We start from the raw sequence: 21,636 nt of genomic DNA on the forward strand, positions 1-21,636 counted from the left end.
CACTGAAGTAGGAATGCATGATTCAGTCTTCCTCAACTGGCAACAAGGTGACTTGTCAGAGTCTTGTGAAAAGCCTCAAAACCCCAGGAGGGGGGACTGAAGCCTGAACCTGCCCAAGCCTCATCGCCCTTGGGGGGAAGCCTGAGCCCCACTGCTCCAGGCAGGGGACCTGCAACCTGAGTCTTGCTGCCCAGAGCTGAAGCCCTCAGGCTTTAGCTTCAGCCCTCGGCAGTGGGGCTTGGGCTTCAGCCCTGGGCCACAGCAAGTCTAAGCCAGGCCTGGCGACCACATTCAGAGAGAGTTGTGACTCACTTTGGGGTCCCGACCCACAGTTTGAGAACCATTGTTGTACAGTAATTGGAAGTGGGGGAGTTGCATTGTATGTAAGAGAAAAGTATGACAGCTCAGAGCTCCAGTATGAAATTGCAGAAGAACCTGAAAGTTTCTGGATTAAGTTTAGAACTGTGAGCAACAAGGGTGATGTCGTGGTGGGAGTCTGCTAGAGACCACTGGACCAGGGGGATGAGGTGGACGAGGCTTTCTTCTGGCAACTCACGGAAGTTACTAGATCGCAGGCCCTGGTTCTCATGGGAGACTTCGATCACCCTGATGTCTGCTGGGAGAGCAATACAGTGGTGCACAGACAAGTTTTTGGAAAGTGTAGGGGACAATTTCCTGGTGCAAGTGCTGGAGGAACCAAGTAGGGGCAGAGCTCTTTTTGACCTGCTGCTCACAAACTGGGAAGAATTAGTAGGAGAAGCAAAAGTGGATGGGAACCTGGGAGGCAGTAACTATGAGATGGTCGAGTTCAGGATCCTGACAAAAGGAAGAAAGCAGAGCAGCAGAATACAGACCCTGGACTTCAGAAAGGCAGACTTTGACTCCCTCCGGGAACTAATGGGCAGGATCCCGTGGGAGAATAACATGAGGGGGAAAGGAGTCCAGGAGAGCTGGCTGTATTTTAAAGAATCCTTATTGAGGTTACAGGGACAAACCATCCCAATGTGTAGAAAGAATAGTAAATATGGCAGGCGACCAGCTTGGCTTAACAGTGAAATCCTTGCTGATCTTAAACACAAAAAAGAAGCTTACAAGAAGTGGAAGATTGGATAAATGACCAGGGAAGAGTATAAAGATATTGCTCGGGCATGCAGGAGTGAAATCCGGAAGGCCAAATCATACCTGGAGTTGCAGCTAGTAAGAGATGTTAAGAGTAACAAGAAGCGTTTCTTCAGGTATGTTAGCAACAAGAAGAAAGTCAAGGAAAGTGTTGGCCCCTTAATGAATGAGGGAGGCAACCTACTGACAGAGGATGTGGAAAAAGCTAACGTACTCAATGCTTTTTTTTGCCTCTGTCTTCACGAACAAGGTCAGCTCCAAGACTACTGCACTGGGCAGCACAGCGTGGGGAGGAGGTGACCAGCCCTCTGTGGAGAAAAGTGGTTCAGGACTATTCAGAAAAACTGGACGAGCACAAGTCCATGGGGCCGGATGCTCTGCATCTGAGAGTGCTAAAGAATTTGGCGGATGTAATTACAGAGCCACTGGCCATTATCTTTGAAAACTCATGGCGATCAGGGGAAGTCCCGGATGACTGGAAAAAGGCTAATGTAGTGCCCATCTTTAAAAAAGGGAAAAAGGAGAATCAGGGTACTACAGGCCAGTCAGCCTCACCTCAGTGCCTGGAAAAATCATGGAGCAGAGCCCCAAGGAATCAATTCTGAAGCACTTAGAGGAGAGGAAAGTGATCAGGAACAGTCAGCGTGGATTCACGAAGGACAAGTCATGCCTGACTAATCTAATTGCCTTCTATGATGAGATACCTGGCTCTGTGGATGAGCGGAAAGCAGTGGATGTGTTATTTCTTGACTTTAGCAAAGCTTTGGATACGGTCTCCCATAGTATTCTTGTCAGCAGATTAAAGAAGTATGGGCTGGATGAATGGACTAAAGGTGGATAAAAAGCTGGCTAGATTGTCGGGCTCAACGGGTAGTGATCAATGGCTCCATGTCTAGTTGGCAGCCGGTATCAAGCGGCATGCCTCAAAGGTTGGTCCTGGGGGCTGGTTTTGTTCAAGATCTTCATTAGTGATCTGGAAGATGGCATGGACTACACCCTCAGCAAGTTTGCAGATGACACTTATCTGGGAGAAGTGGTAAATATGCTGGAGGGTAGGGATAGGATACAGAGGGCCCTAGACAAATTAGAGGATTGGGCCAAAAGAAATCTGATGAGATTCAACAAGGACAAGTGCAGAGTCCTGCACTTAGGATGGAAGAATCCCATGCATTGCTACAGACTAGGGACTGAATGGCTAGGCAGCAGTTCTGCAGAAAAGGACATAGGGGTTACAGTGGACGAGAAGCTGGATTTGAGTCAACAGTGTGCCCTTGTTGCCAAGAAGGCCAAAGGCATTTTGGGCTCTATAAGTAGGGGCATTGGCAGCAGATTGAGGGATGTGATCATTCCCCTCTATTTGACATTGGTGAGTCCTCATCTGGAGTACTGTGTCCAGTTTTGGGCCCCACACTACGAAAAGGATGTTGAAAAATTGGAAAGTGCAGCGGAGGGGAACAAAAATGATTTGGGGGCTGGAGCATATGACTTATGAGGAGAGGCTGCGGGAACTGGGATTGTTTAGTCTGCGGAAAAGAAGAATGAGGGGGGATTTGATAGCTGCTTTCAACTACCTGAAAGGGGGTTCCAAAGAGGATGGATCTAGACTGTTCTCAGTGGTAGCAGATGACAGAATGAGGAGTAATGGTCTCAAGTTGCAGTGGGGGAGGTTTAGGTTGGATAATAGGAAAAACTTTTTTACTAGGAGGGTGGTGAAGCACTGGAATGGGTTACCTAGGGAAGTGGTGGAATCTCCTTCCTTGGAGGTTTTCAAGGTCAGGCTTGACAAAGCCCTGGCTGGGATGATTTAGTTGGGGATTGATCCTGCTTTGAGCAGGGGGTTGGACTAGATGATCTCCTGAGGTCCCTTCCAGCCCTTATATTCTATGATTAACTACATGTTTGTTTAGTGGAGAGTTATTTGAGGTAGAGTTGAGGATCCTTCTAGTCTAAATAGCTGCTTCTCTGTAATAATTTCAAAGAATATCCACAGTACACCGCACAAAGAATGCTTATCATTTACCAGAAATAATATATTTGTATACCTTCTGCTGCCGGTATGGGGGGAGATGGGGGAGTGGTTCCTGTGGCATCCAGTGACTTAATGCTTGTGTGATAAGTTATGATACACATCCACATTTATATATAGGGAGGAAATGGTGTCAAACTTAGTATATTTTACTATTTCTGCGCTGGAAGGAATTTAAAGTTCTTTGAACCAAACAAGTGCAGAGGAGCTAAAAATGAGCAGATTGCAAAACACTGTTGGATTGAGATTTACTTACTCTTTGCCCCCAACGCTCTGCATTCGGCAGAAGAGTTTTCTTCACTGGAAAAAGGGAGCTCTGATGTTGAAGAGGTTGGATTGTTTATAAGTCGGACAAGAATCTCCAAAATAGGGGAAACTTGCTGTATTTGATATCTTTTTAGATCTCTCTGCTCATCAGAAAAAACACTGACTTCTGTATAGGGCACTGGGGAGATCATTTCTGGAATATTGGATCCAGTTCTGGTTTGTCTGCTTCAAAAAGGATGTTGAAAGATTGAAAAGCATTCAGAAAAGAGCTGTAAGAATGTTTCTGGAAAGTATGCTTTATGTTGAGAGAGTGGAGATGAGCAATAAGCCAAATATATTGAGCAAGCGAAAGTTACCAGGTGTCTTGAATCATAATCCATAGAGACCTAAAGGGAAGAATATTTCTGATAGTAGGTGTTTCTTTAATCTGGAAGACAAAGGCATAAGAAGATTCAGTGGAAACTGAAGCTAGACAAATTTAGACTAAAAATAAGGCACACATTATTAACAGTGATTGTAATTAGTCATTAGAATTTAGGGGCATGGTGGATCCTCTATCCCTTAAAATCAAGACTGGATGTTTTTTAAAGAAAAATGCTCTAATTCAGCTAAAAGAAATGGGCTTGATGCATGAACCAGTGGGTGAAATTCTCTGGTCTGTGCTAGACAGGCAGTTAGATGAGGTGATAAGAACAGAGTTGTTCCGGCCCTGAAGTGTATTAAATTAATCTTAACTCGCAACAAGCAAACTAAATCTTTGAATGTTTAATGTGTTAGCAAAGTAACATGGGTGCCAGTGAGATTCATAATCCTGAGCAAATAGGTTGGATTACTAAATAAACTCTACGTAGTTATCCTTTGAGACATGTGGAATCTTCAGTTAGTGTAGAACATGACAGCCTGCTACTTTACTATTGCCTTTTGCATAGAGCACACTGCACATTTGCCATAGATAGCACTGACTTGATGTTAGTTTGCTGGTGCAGTTTAATGTGGTGTGGATGCTGGTTACGTTAGAGGCAGCCTTTCTGCGGGTGCATCCCACTTGAGATCAGCTGGGATGCTCTCCCTGACCGTCCACAAAGTTCTTCATCTCGGGGTTGGATGTTGTGAGCAGGGAGGGGCTAAGTTCTCTTCCCATTTCTGTCGCTGCTTTTTGTTATAACCCTGGACAAGTCACTTACACTGACATTTTCGGAAATGTCTACTAACTTGGTAGTCGTCATTTGAGACTTGGGGCCTAACTTCTGGAAGTGCTGAGCATCCACTATTCCAGTTAGTCAATTGGATCTGCAGATACTCAGCGCTTCTGAAAATTAGACGCTGCTTGACTCAGATTGTGCATTCCAAACTAGCGGACGTTCAGAGATCTTGGCCTTATTTTTTGTCTCAGTGCCTCCGTGTGTAAAATGAAGTTATGCAGCTCAAAGAGAGGGCGAGGGTTAATTAATGTTCATAAAGTGCTTTTGAGATCTCTAATGAAAACATGCCATAGAAATACAAGTTTGATCCTCTTTGAATTAAATTAGGAGAAACATGTGCATGTACAGAATTAGTGAAACCCAGTCTTATTTTGTTGTGCTTTAAGCTTTCTTTCTTTTCCAGAGCAGGATGTTCCTGGTCGGTCTGTCAGGTGGAATTGCTTCAGGAAAAAGCACAGTAGTGGCAGTATTCCGGGAACTGGGCTGTGCAGTGATTGATGCTGATGTTATTGCCAGACAGGGTTAGTTTTGCATTGTTGATCTCTTTTCTCATATTTCCCTGACAATCTGGAGTCAATCGCTGATGGTGCTTTGGAGTTTAGACAGCAGAGGGTGCTCTGTGTTCAGTTAATAACTGTTACCTTTTGCTTCCCCAGTTTAAGACAAGATATGTGTGAACTGGCTGTCTTGGGGATTGGAAACAGGATACATTATTCATCCCATCTTAATGACGCACTGCGAAGAGATTTCACTCTGGGTGTTTTACTTCTAGAACATAGTGCAGTGAACACTGCTTTGTAGAGCAGTTGTCTGTAAAGGAGCATAACAAAGTTCTCTTTGCAAGTCTGTGACTCTCACTTCCTCCAGCCACCACCAAATTTACCATGACACAACTCTTTATCTGTCAGGGGCTGTTGGTGGAGCTTCAGTGACTAGTGAATGTCGCCAGTACCCCCAGAAGAGCATTTCAGCCTTCATTCATATATGTTGGGTGGGTGCTTTTTTGTTAAGATTAATTGCCACCCTTAAATCTCTCTGGCCACTCAGTAAAAGATTTAAGGGTGGCAATTCTGCAACAGAAAAGCTTCAAAAACAGACTCCACAGAGAGACTGCTGAGCTTGAATTAATATGCAAACTAGATACAATTAACTTGGGTTTGAGTAGAGACTGGGAGTGGCTGGGTCATTACACATATTGAATCTATTTCCACATGTTAAGTATCCTCACATCTTGTCAACTGTCTAAATGGGCCATCTTGATTATCACTACAAAATTTTTTTTTCTCCTGCTGATAGTAGCTCATCTTAACTAATTATCCTCTCACAAAAAGAAAAGGAGTACTTGTGGCACCTTAGAGACTAGCAAATTTATTTGAGCATAAGCTTTCATGAGCTACAGCTGTAGTGAGCTGTAGCTCACAAAAGCTTATGCTCAAATAAATTTGTTAGTCTCTAAGGTGCCACAAGTACTCCTTTTCTTTTTGCGAATACAGACTAACACAGCTGCTACTCTGAAACCTATCCTCTCACAGTTTGTATGGCAACTTGTGTGTGTGTGTGTGTGTGTGTGTGTGTGTGTGTGTGTGTATCTAATCTATCTCTTCTTGCTATATGTTCCATTCTATGCATCTGACGAAGTGGGCTGTAGCCCATGAAAGCTTATGCTCTAATAAATTTGTTAGCCTCTAAGGTGCCACAAGTTCTCCTTTTCTTTTTGAGAATATACATTAATTTTTTACACTTCATTTTATCCCCAGCCTTCTCCCAATTACTGTTTTTTTATTAGTATATCCTCTGGGTAGCAATTTTGATGACTTTTTAAAATGACATACTTTTCCTTACATCACACTAGTTATAATAAGCTGCAAACAGCTCTTGAGAATTGAAAGCTCTTACAGGCTTTCATGTGCAATTTATCATAAAGAATCTCACGTATTCTATAGAAGCCCTTATGGCTTGATTCTGATGATATTGGAAACCTTAAGCCTATTAATTTTCAGTCCTCGTTGATATTTAGTAACCTCCTACTCCCTTGTGGGAGCCCAGCTACACTGTTCATCCAGCCCAAGAGTTTTCAGTTAGAAGAAGCCGAATATTTGTGCCTGTCTTCTAAAAACTCTCTACTCCGCGCCCAACTGGAATTGAACAAAATCTATGGCAGTCATGCATGCTCTCTCAAGGCAGCAGCGTGCAGACTTTTCCGGTCGTGCTCCCCTTTATCATTAACCAAATCCATCCCCACTCCCCATTACTGCACAGCCAAGGCTTCCTCAGCAGCAGACAGTTTCTATCTTGCAGCCAGGCTGCAGCACTAGGGCAGGGCCAATACATGTCCCTCTGCCCCTCCTCCTTCAGATTTTCAGGGTCGGGGAAGGCACATGCAACTGTCTCTGGGGCAGAGTTAGCGCTGGACACGAAGGCAGATATTGGTGTGGCAAGCTGACCTACAGGCTGGGTGGCCTGCTGAGGTGGCGCTCCCTTCCTGCCCCCCATGGGGGCTGGCCTGAGCCACCTGGCATTGCCGCTCCCACCCCCCGTCAGTGTTTTTGGGGTATGAGTGTAGAAAGCACCATTGTCTTAAGGCATGCGTGTAGAAAGGTCCTTCAAAATATAAACTGTGGCCCTTGATAATTATACATTATAAAGGTTTTCATACAACTATGCTCACTGCAGTGTTTTCCTTTTTCAAAAGAAACAAACTGAAATAACGTATTAGTACTGAGTGCTCCTAGTAGTTCAGTTAAAAGAAAAGGAGTACTTGTGGCACCTTAGAGGTGCACAAATTTATTAGAGCATAAGCTTTCGTGAGCTACAGCTCACTTCATCGGATGCATTTGGTGGAAAAAACAGAGGAGAGATTTATACACACACACAGAGAACATGAAACAATGGGTTTATCATACACACTGTAAGGAGATTTCAGAGTAGCAGCCGTGTTAGTCTGTATTCTCAAAAAGAAAAGGAGTACTTGCCACAAGTACTGTAAGGAGAGTGATCACTTAAGATGAGCCATCACCAGCAGCAGGGGGGGGAAAAGAGGAAAACCTTTCATGGTGACAAGCAAGGTAGGCTAATTCCAGCAGTTAACAAGAATATCAGAGGAACAGTGGGGGGTGGGGTGGGAGGGAGAAATACCATGGGGAAATAGTTTTACTTTGTGTAATGACTCATCCATTCCCAGTTTCTATTCAAGCCTAAGTTAATTGTATCCAGTTTGCAAATTAATTCCAATTCAGCAGTCTCTCGTTGGAGTCTGTTTTTGAAGCTTTTTTGTTGAAGTATAGCCACTCTAAGGTCTGTGATCGAGTGACCAGAGAGATTGAAGTGTTCTCCAACTGGTTTTTGAATGTTATAATTCTTGACGTCTGATTTGTGTCCATTCATTCTTTTACGTAGAGACTGTCCAGTTTGGCCAATGTACATGGCAGAGGGGCATTGCTGGCACATGATGGCCTATATCACATTGGTAGATGCGCAGGTGAACGAGCCTCTGATAGTGTGGCTGATGTGATTAGGCCCTATGATGGTATCCCCTGAATAGATATGTGGACAGAGTTGGCAACGGGCTTTGTTGCAAGGATAGGTTCCTGGGTTAGTGGTTCTGTTGTGTGGTGTGTGGTTGCTGGTGAGTATTTGCTTCAGATTGGGGGGCTGTCTGTAAGCAAGGACTGGTCTGTCTCCCAAGATCTGTGAGAGTGATGGCTCGTCCTTCAGGATAGGTTGTAGATCCTTGAAGATGCGTTGGAGAGGTTTTAGTTGGGGGCTGAAGGTGATTGCCATCATGTGCCAGCAATGCCCCTCTGCCATGTACATTGGCCAAACTGGACAGTCTCTACGTAAAAGAATGAATGGACACAAATCAGACGTCAAGAATTATAACATTCAAAAACCAGTTGGAGAACACTTCAATCTCTCTGGTCATTCGATCACAGACCTGAGAGTGGCTATCCTTCAACAAAAAAGCTTCAGAAACAGACTCCAACGAGAGACTGCTGAATTGGAATTAATTTGCAAACTGGATACAATTAATTAATCTTAGGCTTGAATAGAGACTGGGAATGGATGAGTCATTACACAAAGTAAAACTATTTCCCCATGGTATTTCTCCCCCCCACCCCACCCCCCACTGTTCCTCTGATATTCTTGTTAACTGCTGGAATTAGCCTACCTTGCTTGTCACCATGAAAGGTTTTCCTCTTTCCCCCCCCCCTGCTGCTGGTGATGGCTTATCTTAAGTGATCACTCTCCTTACAGTGTGTATGATAAACCCATTGTTTCATGTTCTCTGTGTGTGTGTATATAAATCTCTCCTCTGTTTTTTTCCACCAAATGCATCCGATGAAGTGAGCTGTAGCTCACGAAAGCTTATGCTCTAATAAATTTGTTAGTCTCTAAGGTGCCACAAGTACTCCTTTTCTTTTTGCGAATACAGACTAACACGGCTACTACTCTGAAACCTGTAGTTCAGTTAGAAACATGGGCTCTCCAATAGAGAATCCTCTGAGACCTAGTTGTTGGAGAGTGACAAATCATGATGAAGCATGATGATTCCGCAGGTCTTTTCCCAGCTCGGCTACTGACTTGCTGTGTAACCTGGGGCAAGTCCTTTCTCCCAGTTTACTGATCTATAAAATTGGGATAATGCTTCCTCTTAGGAGTATGATGAGACTAATTAATGTTTGCAAAGTAATTTGATCTCTTGGGTGCCTGGCACTGTAGAAATTTAAGTGTTATTGGAACAAAAGTTTAGCAAATTTGTTTCTGCAGCATAGATTCAAAGTTGGTTCTCATGTAGATTTTTAGACCCCTAGGATGAGATGTTCTACAGCCCTGCTTCAGTGTATGCTGGTCATTAGATGTGTTCTCCCTTGAAAGGAATAGACCTCAATCGTTCAGTGAATGAGATTCATTTTAGACCCTTCACTGATGTAAGCACTTCCTGTTATGGAGAATTGGCACTAACCTCCAGCTGTTTATTTTTATCAGTGGTTCAGCCCCGCTTCTTAGCCTATCAGCAGATAGTGCATTACTTTGGAAGTGAAATCCTCTTGGAGAATGGGGAGATAAACCGGGAGGCTCTGGGAAACATTATCTTCTCCCACCCGGAAAAACGGCAGCTGCTGAACTCCATCACTCACCCTAAGATCCAGAAAGAGATGCTGAAACAGATCTTTAAATACTTTGTGTTAGGTAAGAAACTAAACAATTGTTACGGAAACCTTGGACATCTGGAGTTCTGGTCATACTGGCGACCAGCAATATGTGTTTGCTTGTTTTTTCCTTTAGCAGGGAAAGGGACTAGAGGAGAAAGGGAGCTAAAATGTTGACTGACTGACTGCCTTTGTGCTATGTCACTAGTGGCCTTTAGTGATGTGGCTATCCTTTCATTGTTCCTCTTCAGATAATTCTGCCTTTTATTTTTGCCCTTCACATTTTCTCCCCTATATGGTTTAAAGTACATCTGTAGGGTCTGAAGGAAGCATTGTATGGCTTCTTCTGAGATTACTCCTCAGATAATGTCACACCTTCTTAAATGTTCTAATATTATTCCCCTCCACCTCCTGCTTCACTAAAAGCCATAAAGCTCTCTTAAACTCGATAAGGTGAAAAATGGGTTGACAGCTGTGGTTTCTGGAGTTCTGCTTTTCCCCTCTGATAAATATAACAAATACAGCTGTCAGACTTGGTCTAATCAAATGCCAGATAAGATCACCAGCTGTTTCGGAGGTCTCCGTGTAGACAGAGGGATGTCTTAATAGAGTCAGCCTAGTTTGCAGAGCTTATCAAGGGTGAGCTATGTGACAGCTGAATAACCTTTTGCTAGGGAGCTGAAGAAGCCAGGCTCTCCTGAGAGAGATGCAGGGGAAGAAAGTAAGCCAATGAAAGAAGGTAACAAGAAAGGAAACTGGAGAAATAGACAAAGGAAATAAGAGGCGTATCTAAATGAGCTTATGGAAGCCATTGGGGGAGCCTTACCAACTGCTCCAGCTATCATTTTGCAAATGATTTTGTCTTAATTAGTTTGCAGTAACTGACTCAGGATATTTATTTTTGGTGTCTTAGGCCAAATGGCTTTCACTAAGCTTTTGGGTTTGTGCACATATGGAATCCCTTCCCTGCCCCCAAGTTCCACTGGTCTGAAGCCCAGTCCTGTAGCAGCTGATGAATTTAAAGCTTTATAAGTTGCAGTCTTGCAGAGCTGGAAGAGGGTTTTCCAACGGAATACACAGCCCTCACTTCTGCCCTCCAACAGATCAGAGTTTAAAGCCATGATGGTGTTTTGTTTTATTTTTTGTTTTTTTTCGCATAGAAAAGCTATTTTAGATCATTTTTAGACTGTTAATTTTCTCTCTATCTCTGTGGGTGCCTTGGGTAATAAAACCACCTTGCATTATAGGTAGAGGGGATATAAAACAGCATCTATGTGGAGAAATACATAAAATAGGTTTCTCCATTTAGATGCTATTTTACAAAAAAAAAATTACCAGACATCTTCCTGACTTTTTCTGTACCATGCTGTAGTGTCTACAGATGATGAGAGAGCTTGTTATGGCATGAAGAGTTTATAGATCCTCACGTGGAATGAGATACACACAACCCATACAGGGCTAATAACCCTTTGGTCCACCTCACGCTGTCATGGGGCTTCTCTCTTTTTAAGACCACAGGTGGTTGGTTTGTTTTTTTTTTAAATGTTTCCTTTTATATAGCCAGGTGGCTTAGCACTATGGGTCCCTCTGTACAGGCCTTAGAAGGAGAAAAAATTATAACTCATTGTGGTGGGAACTGGCAACATGGGGTTAAGGAAGTTCCTGTGGGCCCAGGTGACCCTTCAGCCAATGTCTGGGATTGGTGAGGGGACTTAAAAGGGCCAGTTGAGGGTGACCAGGAAAGAGAGCAGGGCTCTGCTGCTACTTTGCTGATGGAAGCCTGGTTTCAGCCCAGAGCCTGAGGCAGCTTGGTACCTGAACAAGCCATTTGTTGGGTGGGACGACTAGACCAAGAAAGATTGGCAAAAGGGACTAGCCACGTAGAGACCAGAGCAGAAGGGTCCTGCCGATGACTCTGCAGTCCATCTGTTTTCCTTTTTGTTTTCGACTCTAACACCCTGTGAGGGGTAGACCCCTGTGTCCATAGACAGAGGGCTAAGGCACCATGGAACTGGATCTGTGAGGGGTGACACCCAACCACTGGGGACCTGTGGCAGGGTGAGTCGTGCTTAATAGGCCACAAGGGGGCATTGGCTAGACAACCAGATAACACTCATTAATTTGAGAAGCATCTAAAACTGTTCTAAAATAGCTTTTCTGTAAATTAAAGTTGCAAGACAGCAGACCTTAATGCAGCAAGCAGCCATGGCTAAAATCCTGCAAATCCTGCATCTTGGCAGGGGTTAGACTAGATCAGTGGTCTTCAACCTTTCTATGCACAAGATCACTTTTTGAATTTAAGATCAACCCAGGATCTACCCCGCCCCTTACCTGCATCCCCACCCTGCTCACTCCATTCCCCCATTCTCGCTTGCTTTCATCGGACAGGGAGTTGGAGTGTGGGAGGGGGGGCAGGCTCTGGGCTGGGGCTGAGGGCTTCAGAATTTGGGAGGGGGCTCTGGGCTGAGCCTGGAGCAGAGGGTTGGGGTGCAGGAATGAGGGGTGCAAGCTCTGGGAGGGAGTGCAAGCTTTGGGTGCAGGGGTCGTATGGTCACACTGCACCTAATCTCATAGAAGCCACTGGACATTTCATGAGTTTTACTTTTTATTAGTGTCATTTGTGACATCCTTCAGGGATTGTCACAAATCAGTGTAACATTCTCAACTGTGGGGTGTGCATTGACTGAGCCTGGGACAGGGGGTTGGGGTGTAGGAGTGAGGGGGTGTAAGCTCTGGGAGGGAGTTTGGGTGCAGGAGGGAACTCCAGGCTGGTGCAGAGAATTGGAGTGCAGGAGGTTGTGAGGGCTCTGGGAGGGAGTTTGGGTGCAGGAGGGGTTTCTGACCTGGTGCAGGGAGTTGGGGTACAGGAGGGGGTGCGAGGTGCAGACTCCAGCTGGGAGGTGCTTACCACAGGCAGCACTTGGTTGACGGTGCAGTGGGGCTCAGGCAGGATGCCTGCCTGCCCTCCCCCCATGCCAGCCTCGGAAGCGGCTGGCTGCTGGCACATCTCTGCAGCCCCTGGAGGGGGAGGGGGCAGCGGGTCTCCAGCTGCTGTCCATGCCCATGAGCACTGCCTCCGCAGCTCCCATTGAGCCGCCTCACACACCCCCTCCCCTGCAGGGACGTGCCAGCAGCCAGCCAATTCCGGGGTGGCATGGGGCCAGGGCAGGCAGCCTGCCTGAGCCCTGCTGCGCGGCCGGCTGGAGATCACAATCGACTGGCAGAGGCTCCAGGATCGACCAGTCGAATCGTGATCAACCAGTTGGTAACCACTGGACTAGATGATCCTTGCAGTCCCTTCTAACCCAGTGATTCTATAACTCCTGTCACCCACTGGGCCGAGGGGATTCTCTGCTCTTCAAGGGGTCAAGTTCTCAGCTGTAGCCCTGATGATTCAAGAGGACCTTAAACCTGTCATTAGTCCAGGATTGAGTATCGTCCCTGCTGGTCCTTAGACCAGTGTATTTTTCAGGGTTGGGGGGTAATGGTGGATGGTTGGGGTGGAATGGTGGGCACCATCTGGAAGGAAATAAGGAAACACTTTTGTGGCAGGTTGTTTTTCTTCTAAAACACAGAAAAGGTGGCTCTTGGAAGCTGCTCTGAGGTTTGGAGTGTTATCATGGAGGAGACAGGTGAGTGAGCAGAGTACAGGAGAAGTGTTCTAAGGTATAAAATAAATACAGTTGGTTATGTGGAAATTACCACCATGAGTTTCTCTATTTATGATAGGCAGGGATACCTGTCATAATGGGACATGTTAGTTGATCATAACAAGTCCCGTTGGTTGGTTGCTTATAACTTTGCCAACTGTAATAATTTGGGATGCAGTTTTCCATGCTGATTTCTTAATTAAGCTGGAATTTATTTTTAAAATTTGAGCAAAAATGGTTCAGAACTTCCAACAATAAAGTTAAGGAAAAATACTCTGTGGTATTCATGTTAAATGCTTACAAATGCTTTAAGGAGCTTCAGTACCCTCCATGTTTTGAAGCAGAGACTTTAAATTTGGCAGGGGTCAGAGAGGTGCCTTTTGTTGTCTCTATTAAAATTCATCCAAGTTTGGCTGAGTTATAAACCTCTGAAAATTGCCAGTTGCAGATTCTCAGCAGAGCTTTGTTAGAAGCTGGCAGCAAAATTCTCTAAATGTTCCCTCCTTACTGAGCATCCACCATCCCCACAGCGTTCACGGAGCATGCTCCAGCCTGTGACTGAGCTAGATTTGTTTTGAAGGTGCTCTTTCCAGATGCTGGGGGTCACTGTGCTGCTGGACACCAGAACGGAGAGCAAGGAGAGACTCTCCCCCCCACCCCCGCTTTCATTCCCTCCCTGCTGTCATCCAGGCAACCTGGAGGAGGAAGACAAAGCCACTGATTTGAATGAGGGACAGAGGAGGTCAAGGGCAAGGCAGGGGCATGGGCAGGCAGAGGAGGGAATAAAAGAAGGAGGGACTAGCTTGGGGAGGGGGCAGAGGGAGAATGGTCTGGCTGTGGTGGGGACAGACCAATAGAGGCAGGGAGGATGGGGGCATGAGGAATAATGCACAGCTAATCTAAATTCCATTTCTTAACGTTTAAGGGCTTGACTTTGCAACCTTAATATTTTGTCTGTATGTAACTTTCTAAGTTTAAAAAAACAACCACCACCCTCTGAAAATGTCATGCGCACTTCGTGTACAGTATCAGCAGGGTTGGAACTTTTAGATCCTTAGCGTAGGGCTCTGCCTCTTGAGTTAATGTCACTGGTAGCAGTAGTAAGTTGGTATCCTCTACGTGAACCAGCCATTACAGAGGGGGATGAGCGAGACCATCTGCTGGTGGGTTTCACAGCTATTGGCTGACAGCAAAGGAATGTTGAGACTGAGGCATCCTGGGTTCAACTTCAGGTTGTAAAAGGCCATGTCCCTGTCCTCATGGCTCCTATCAGCCCCACCTTGTAGCAAGCCCCTTTCCATTCCAGCTTGTCCATGTGCTGCTCCTCCCCACTCTTCACCCCACTGCTTTAAAGCAAGTTAGGATATTTCTTCCTTCTCCATGCTACCTTGGTGCCAGTTAACCCACACAGCTCTTGGGTGTGGTGTTCTGTCCCATCTAGTGGCACCGAGACCATATAGAGCGAGAGATAAATGAGTCTGCCAGTTGGCTTTTAACTTATGCTGTAGAGGCTCATGCACTAAGCTCCAGAGGTCCCTAGTTGGATCCTGCCTGCCGATGACCGGGGTGTGTGTGTTACACCAGCAGGGGGTACTGAGAGTCTGCGAGAGACTCGAGAGACTCGGTATGTCTAAATAGCAGCTGGCAGGGTGCTTCCCAGCAGGGGTGGACAGATCTGCACTAACTCCACTCAAGGTAGTGCACTAAAAACAGCTGTGCGACCATGGTGGCCCAAGTATGTACCGAGGCGGTCAGGTGGGATTGCACTCTGGTGGCTAGCCTGGGCTGCCATGGCCATGCTGCTGTTTTCAGCATGCTAGCTGGAGTAGCGCTAGCACATCTGTTTGCCCATGGTAGGAAGCTGCTGTGTAGGCATATGTCCAGTCTCCCTGCTCTGAGTTCTCATCTGTAACCCCGCACCTGCAGCAGCCAAGAGGAGCAGTTTCAGGAAAAGTCTCACTCCTGCAGCCCTGGATGAAACATGCTCTGACTGGTTAGCACGTGGGAACAGAGGGGATAGAGCAATTTCAGTGCAGACAGAACGTGGGGAGAAGAGAGGTGTTTGTTAAGCTCTGCTGAGCATGTGCAAACTGCCCAAATTGGTCAAGCTGTAAGTCTGAAAATGGCAGATTTTCATGAGGCCAGCAAAGGGCATATCCCTGACCCCAGTCTCCTCACCCAATCTTCAGTCCCTGTGCCAAAGCATGGAGGCACTGCAGCTTCTCAGCAAAACAGCTGTGAATTTTTTTTACAAAATATTTTCCCCGACCTTATTCTCTGCAACAGCTGAACCATTTTTGCTAAAATTTGCCAAAAAACTATCTGGAGGCAGACACCCAGCATGGGAAATTCCAGCCCATTTGGGACATGTTGGGCAACCCAACATAGCCAGTCCCACCTCTTATATTGTAGCAAAGTGGCAATGCCTGCTCTGGTCATAAGGTGCATCAGGTTTTCATTCTAGTTTCCAGCCACTCTCAACTTTCTGAAGCTTTCACCTTCTGGTCTGAAAGTTTGAACAAAAACACCAGCTGTTTTTGAGGAAGAAAGTGAAAGTGCTACACTTTTCCCAGGGTGGCAGTTACAACTATGTAGCAATACAATTCTGTGTCCATATTTTTAATGGAGAGTCTGTATGTTTTTGTGTGTGTGTGTGTGTGTGTGTGTAAGGTGTTTGGTAAGAAAAACCTTATACGTAGTAGTGTTTACATTTTATATATACATATTGTTTTTGGTGGGGGGTTGGTTCGTTCATCCAGGCTACCGCTATGTGATTCTGGACATTCCTCTGCTCTTTGAGACCAACACGATAACCAAGTTCATGAAATACACAGTGCTGGTTTACAGGTAAGTGCCACGGTGGGCCAAGGAAACTGGGGAACGAGTGTCATTTTGAAAGCCCTTGTTAATGCAGCCTTTTAGTTAAATGCAAGTAGCAGGAATATGTTAAGACTCAGCAAATCAAGATACAGAGCCAGCATTAAGAATTCAAGGGGTACTAACAGGGAGTGTGACCATACTCTGTTGGGAGGAAATCCTTCAGAGTTTCTGTCTCCATTTCCCCTCTTGCTTTTTGTTTCTTGTCTAATCAGAGTGTGAGCTGTTCATGGCAGAGATGGTTTTGTTAGGTGTCTTTGCAGGCCCCCAGCACAATGCGGCCCTGATTTCCAGTGGGGTCTTGGTACTAGTAGGCTGTGGGGTGTAGTATACAAATACTAAATAAGAGTGAAAAGGAGTACTTGTGGCACCTTAGAGACTAACAAATTTATTTGAGCATAAGCTTTCGTGAGCTACAGCTCACTTCATCAGATGTATTTGGTGGAAAATACACCGAATGCATCCGATGAAGTGAGCTGTAGCTCACGAAAGCTTATGCTCAAATAAATTTGTTAGTCTCTAAGGTGCCACAAGTACTCCTTTTTCTTTTTGCAAATACAGACTAACACGGTTGCTACTCTGAAACCTGTTAAATAATAGTGCTAATTAATAATGGACAAAAATCATTTTCTGTGGGACTCTCAGAAACTTCTGTCATCTGGGCTATGGGATCTGATGCACTCCCCCCAAGCTAGCTGGGGATGGTGCTGATGCCATGTTGTCTGGTCGCCCTTTGTGTCGGGGGCAGTGCTGTATAATCTCCCGCTCTGGCAGTGGTGACCCCACCATGCAATGAGAGCTGGCTCAACTGGCTTTTAAGAAAAACCTGGTCAGTTCTTGGATCCTGCTGGTTTTGTAGGTTCCATATGAAAGTAGACGTTTAACCGGGGAGGTTCTGGCTCTCATGCCTGAGCTGAAGCACTCTCTGATTGGAGAGTGGGAAGGGATCGCTCCCCACCAGGTGTATTGGCTGGGATAGAACTGAGGGGTCCTGTTCTCTGGTGCACTGACCATGATCCGTGTCCTGTAATTGCAATGTGGAGGCATTGGGGGGGCCTCACTCCTTTCCAGACGCTTCTCTGAGGCTGTGTCTCATTCCCATCCCGGTAGTGATCCACAAACACAGCTGTCACGACTGATGAAGAGGAATGGCCTGGCCCAGGCAGAGGCAGAAGTGCGCATCGCCTCCCAGCTGCCGCTTGATGAGAAGTGCAAATTAGCTGACCACGTGATTGACAACTCCGGGGACTGGGACAGCACACGGAGGCAGGTCCTGAGACTGCACTCTCAGCTGGAGGACTCTCTGGATTTCCTCTTGGTGCGCTTAGTGGCGGTCACAGCAGTTGCTGGAATTGGTGGGCTGGTGTGCCTTCTCCTCAGGCATTTTCTCTCTTAATTCACTTTTTTTTTTTTTTTAAAGGGACCAAAACTGTACCTGAAATTTCCAAGTTTGCAAAGGGCAGTGAAATGTCATGAGCCTTAATGGCTTTGCCGTCTGAATACAGACGACAAGATGAGTAGAGTCTCCTTGTTAACTTCTCAAAGTGAAGCATGGATTCCTTGCCAATGCACTGACTCGGCTTCTTTCTTTTAACTTTTTAGTCCTGTTATTAATGGTCAGCAACTGCTGCAGGAGAGGGTGAGGGGTAGCTGTAATAGATGGAGGTCCTAAGAGATTTGGGTATGAAGTAATTACACAGTTAGGATGGACATATTAAAAATCATGTTTTAGGCCAACTCATTGGAGTGCTAGTCTACAGGGTGAAAGGAATCTTTTTGTCAGTTTAATCCCAGATGGAATATGATTACTTAAAGTGTCTCATGGCAGTCTGGTCCAGGAGTGGGGATCCGGACTCTGAGGTTCTCTTCCCCTGACTTCCCAGCATCCTCAGCTCCCAAGAGCTGGCCCTAAATGGTTCACTTTGATTCTAGACAAGTCATTTCTCTTCTGTTTCCTGGTTATGAGATTTAATGAATGTTTTCAGAGTACTTAAACCGCACCAATACAGGGCATTGTAAAATTGCAAGAGTTACTATAAAATGTCTATCTCATGCTGTCATTGTACAAGATGCTTTGTTTTACCTATGGTTGCAATTTCCAGGCTTCAGAGAACTTACTGTAAGAAATATTGTAATGTTACCTGAGAGTCAAGTGAGCAAAGCCACATGGCAAAGGGTGCAGTTAAAGCAGCCACATGTAACCCTCAGGGTGTGGCAAGGCATGAGCATGCCTTTGCCTGTCTGAGACCTGTGTGTGCTTGATATAACTGCACTCTTCAATGGTGTGTTTAGCTTGGCCATTGCACTTGTTGGCAGGAGAGACCACAGCAGCAGGAGCTCCTTCACCTTCAGGGTTATAATAGAGCCTGTAGTTTTATGGCCTGAGCAGGAACGTTCTCCCTGCCCCAAGTCTGTCCGTCCAGGTCTAGTGCAGGGCACGTGAGGGGAGGATTTGGTCCCTAATGCCACAAGAATTCCTAATCCTCCAGATTGAGACAGGCCTGGCAAATCAGCAGGGCATGGTTTACAAGCCCAGAAGATGTGTTGAACTGGGTTGGATCTTTGGACTGTCCTACCTTGTGGAGTGGCCAGTAGCTGACACCTCAGAAAATCTCTGCACCCACCCATTCGTGCAGTTCTCTAATTTATTTTGGGGCCTCGCTACCTCACTCCTACAGTGATCCCTGAGGCAAAGGGTTCCTTACCCCTGTTTTAAAATGGCCTCTTATCAATATTGCAGTCCCACACTAGCTTCAGAGCATTTCCAGGAGCTAGATACCCTCTGCAGCAGGATTTTCAGAGGAGAGACCATGTGCCAGGGCTAGCCTAAAGACTAATGACACTGCACAGCTCCTGGGTCAGTTCCTTGTCCCATGGGTTCTGGTTCCCAGCCTGCCTCTCTCTCAGGCACAGAGAGGTTGGTGCTGGTGACACCAAGTTGAGTGGGCAACACTGAGGAATCTTCATGGCGCCAACATGTCCAAGAGGGATGTAGGAGGTGGACACAAGCTGCTATGGTATGAAATGGATTCCTTAATATTTAGCTCCACCTTTACCAAAGTTAACTGAGTGGCTCCAGAGAAGTTGAAGCAAGAAGGTGGGGTGGCTGGTATTTCTTTCAATAAGTGACAAAAAGCTGAACACCTGTAGTTCTTCATTCTTCATACAGGGAGTGCTTCTGTTGCACATGCTGCCGTCTAGTGGTTTTTACCCCCATGCATGGTTGCTCTATAAACCCGGCTACTCAGAAGCAGAGCTTACAAACACAGTGTAACATGTTCCTGAACATGGCAATGTCTGTAGGCGTAAAGGAGTACACTCAGCAGGAGCGATCCTCATGGCTAGGCATGGTGTAACAGCTGTCTCTCACTCTGGGTCCTCTGCCGACAGTCACTACGTTGCTCTCTTTGTCACTTGGCCCTCCAGCAGGGTCACAATGTTCATGTCTGTCCCTTTTGGGGTAACAGTGTTCAAACAAAAGTCCAATTAATAATTCCAAGACCTTGTGTCAGGTCTCTGGACCCTGACTCTGGGCCCAGTGGTCATCGTGTCCCAGCAGGCTTTGAATGATCCTTATTCCCTTATGTCAGGGGGCTTTATGCCACCTTTTCAGTGGCTGGTAGGGGAACTCAGGCCCTCTGTCTACACTGGGTACCAGCCTACGGACCCTGTATCCAGCGGTCATGGTCTGCACCATCCACTCCTTGCTCCTGTTTATCTGGGCTTCTTCCTAGCCAACCTTCTCAGGCTTTTCCCCCCACAACTCCTCTGGGTTGACCCTTCTTTCAGGTCAGACTAGATAATGATGGTCCCTTCTGGCCTTATAGACTGAGACCAGGATTCCAAGTTTTTATTCTCCTACCTGGGTTCCCACTTCTCTGTTCCCCAAGAGTGACTGCAAACTCCCTCCCTGCAGCCAGCTTCTTTGTTTGTTGGCACAGCAGCCGCATCTTGCGAGGTTGTCACTGCCACTTCCCTCATTCCTTTTTAGCCAGTTTTTTTTTTTTTAAATATCCTTTCACTCAGTCTAGTCTCCTTAAGGAAACTCGGCAAGGCTTTCATTTGTACAACTCCATTTTCCTGACTTTCTTTCTAGTCCCTTTAGGGAAAAATCTTTGAGTCCAAGTGTGACCGGGATCTTAGTGGGGAGCCAGCTATGGTCACTCGATTAGGGTGAACTGCAAAGAATGGGGCAGACAATCCCCATAAAGCTGGTGGATATTCCAAAACTTAGATTTACCAAGCCAACATAAAACAGCTTCTTTATTACCTCACTGATTACTCAGAAGTCCAAACAACACCATTCCCTTAAAGTGATCCAGCATCAGGCCTCCATCCAGGTATCCATGTCAAATATGATACAAATTTCTGTAAGTCTTATTTCATCATATAAAAGAAGAGGTTCCACCAATCCCAAAGGATCAGACACATTACCTCCCAGGTTAATGAATGTTTCAGATCTTACCTAAATACACACTACAGCCAATTCTTAATAATGAAACTAAAATTTATTAAAAAACGAGAGAGAGTATGGTTAAAATATCAATATACATACAGACATGAGTTCAATCCGTTGAGGTTCAGATTCATAGCAGAGATGGTGAGCTTTGTATTGCAAAGAGTTTCTTTAGAATTCAGTTCATAGGTTATAGTTCAATGTCCAAATCTCATATTCAGGGCGTACCAGCATCATTGGGACCTCAGTCTTGTGACTCAAACTTCCCCTGATGAAGCCTAAGCAGATCTGAGATGACAGAATCAGGACCCAAGGATCTTTTATCCAATTTCATGTCCTTTTTGACAAGTTGGAGTTCAAAATGTAATTAGGATGACTTTGAAGGAGGTCCATCACCAGTACCTAATTATAGAATTAACATAATGCATTTTGCTTGTTCCTCCACCATTCACAGATTATTTGCTGTACGTTTCAAAGAGAGATGAATACAGAGATATCCCATGTTTACAATTAATTTAAATGATAGGATGTTCTCTTGACCTCTGAATTATCAGAATACAGCATAGACAGGGCCTGTTGGTTACATTGTCCACCCTACTCATACATATGTAAATACACAAAAACACAAACATCTCCCCACATGTTTTTTGAGGGTTATTTATTTTGCAGGATGTTTAACCCTTTCTAGTCACCCAAACTGGCTCAATTTTTCATAAAGAAACTTCTTCCATTGAATATTACCCACAATGCCAGAGAACATGAGAAACTGTTTCTTTGGTTTTGCACCCATTACGCTGCCCATCTTTGTCTTTTTAATAAGTTTTACATCTCATGTAAGGCATAATGACCTGTTAACACTCTAAGAATGACTACATCACTTTTTCTGTCA

The 21,636-nt window shown here is 45.4% G+C and overlaps 1 protein-coding gene across 7 annotated transcripts in view; it reads left to right on the top strand.

Moving 5' to 3' along the window:
- Positions 1 to 18,346, top strand: part of DCAKD (dephospho-CoA kinase domain containing) — a 74,791-nt gene extending 56,445 nt beyond the window's left edge. For 3 of the 7 annotated variants that reach the window (XM_043503250.1, XM_043503251.1, XM_043503248.1), the window contains 4 exons: positions 5,018 to 5,135; positions 9,601 to 9,804; positions 16,174 to 16,261; positions 17,363 to 18,346. In XM_043503250.1, the coding sequence (XP_043359185.1) occupies positions 5,024 to 5,135; positions 9,601 to 9,804; positions 16,174 to 16,261; positions 17,363 to 17,687 (729 nt within the window). In that variant the 5' untranslated portion in view covers positions 5,018 to 5,023 and the 3' untranslated portion in view covers positions 17,688 to 18,346. Of the gene's footprint in view, positions 1 to 3,166; positions 3,174 to 5,017; positions 5,136 to 5,270; positions 5,606 to 9,600; positions 9,805 to 16,173; positions 16,262 to 17,362 lie in introns of all 7 variants that reach the window. The other 4 variants (XM_038385891.2, XM_043503252.1, XM_043503249.1 and 1 more) reach the window with 3 other exon arrangements.
- Positions 18,347 to 21,636: the final 3,290 nt, after the last annotated feature.

This window comes from Dermochelys coriacea, chromosome 27 (genome assembly GCF_009764565.3).
Source record: "Dermochelys coriacea isolate rDerCor1 chromosome 27, rDerCor1.pri.v4, whole genome shotgun sequence".
NCBI classification, from domain to species: Eukaryota; Metazoa; Chordata; order Testudines; family Dermochelyidae; genus Dermochelys; species Dermochelys coriacea.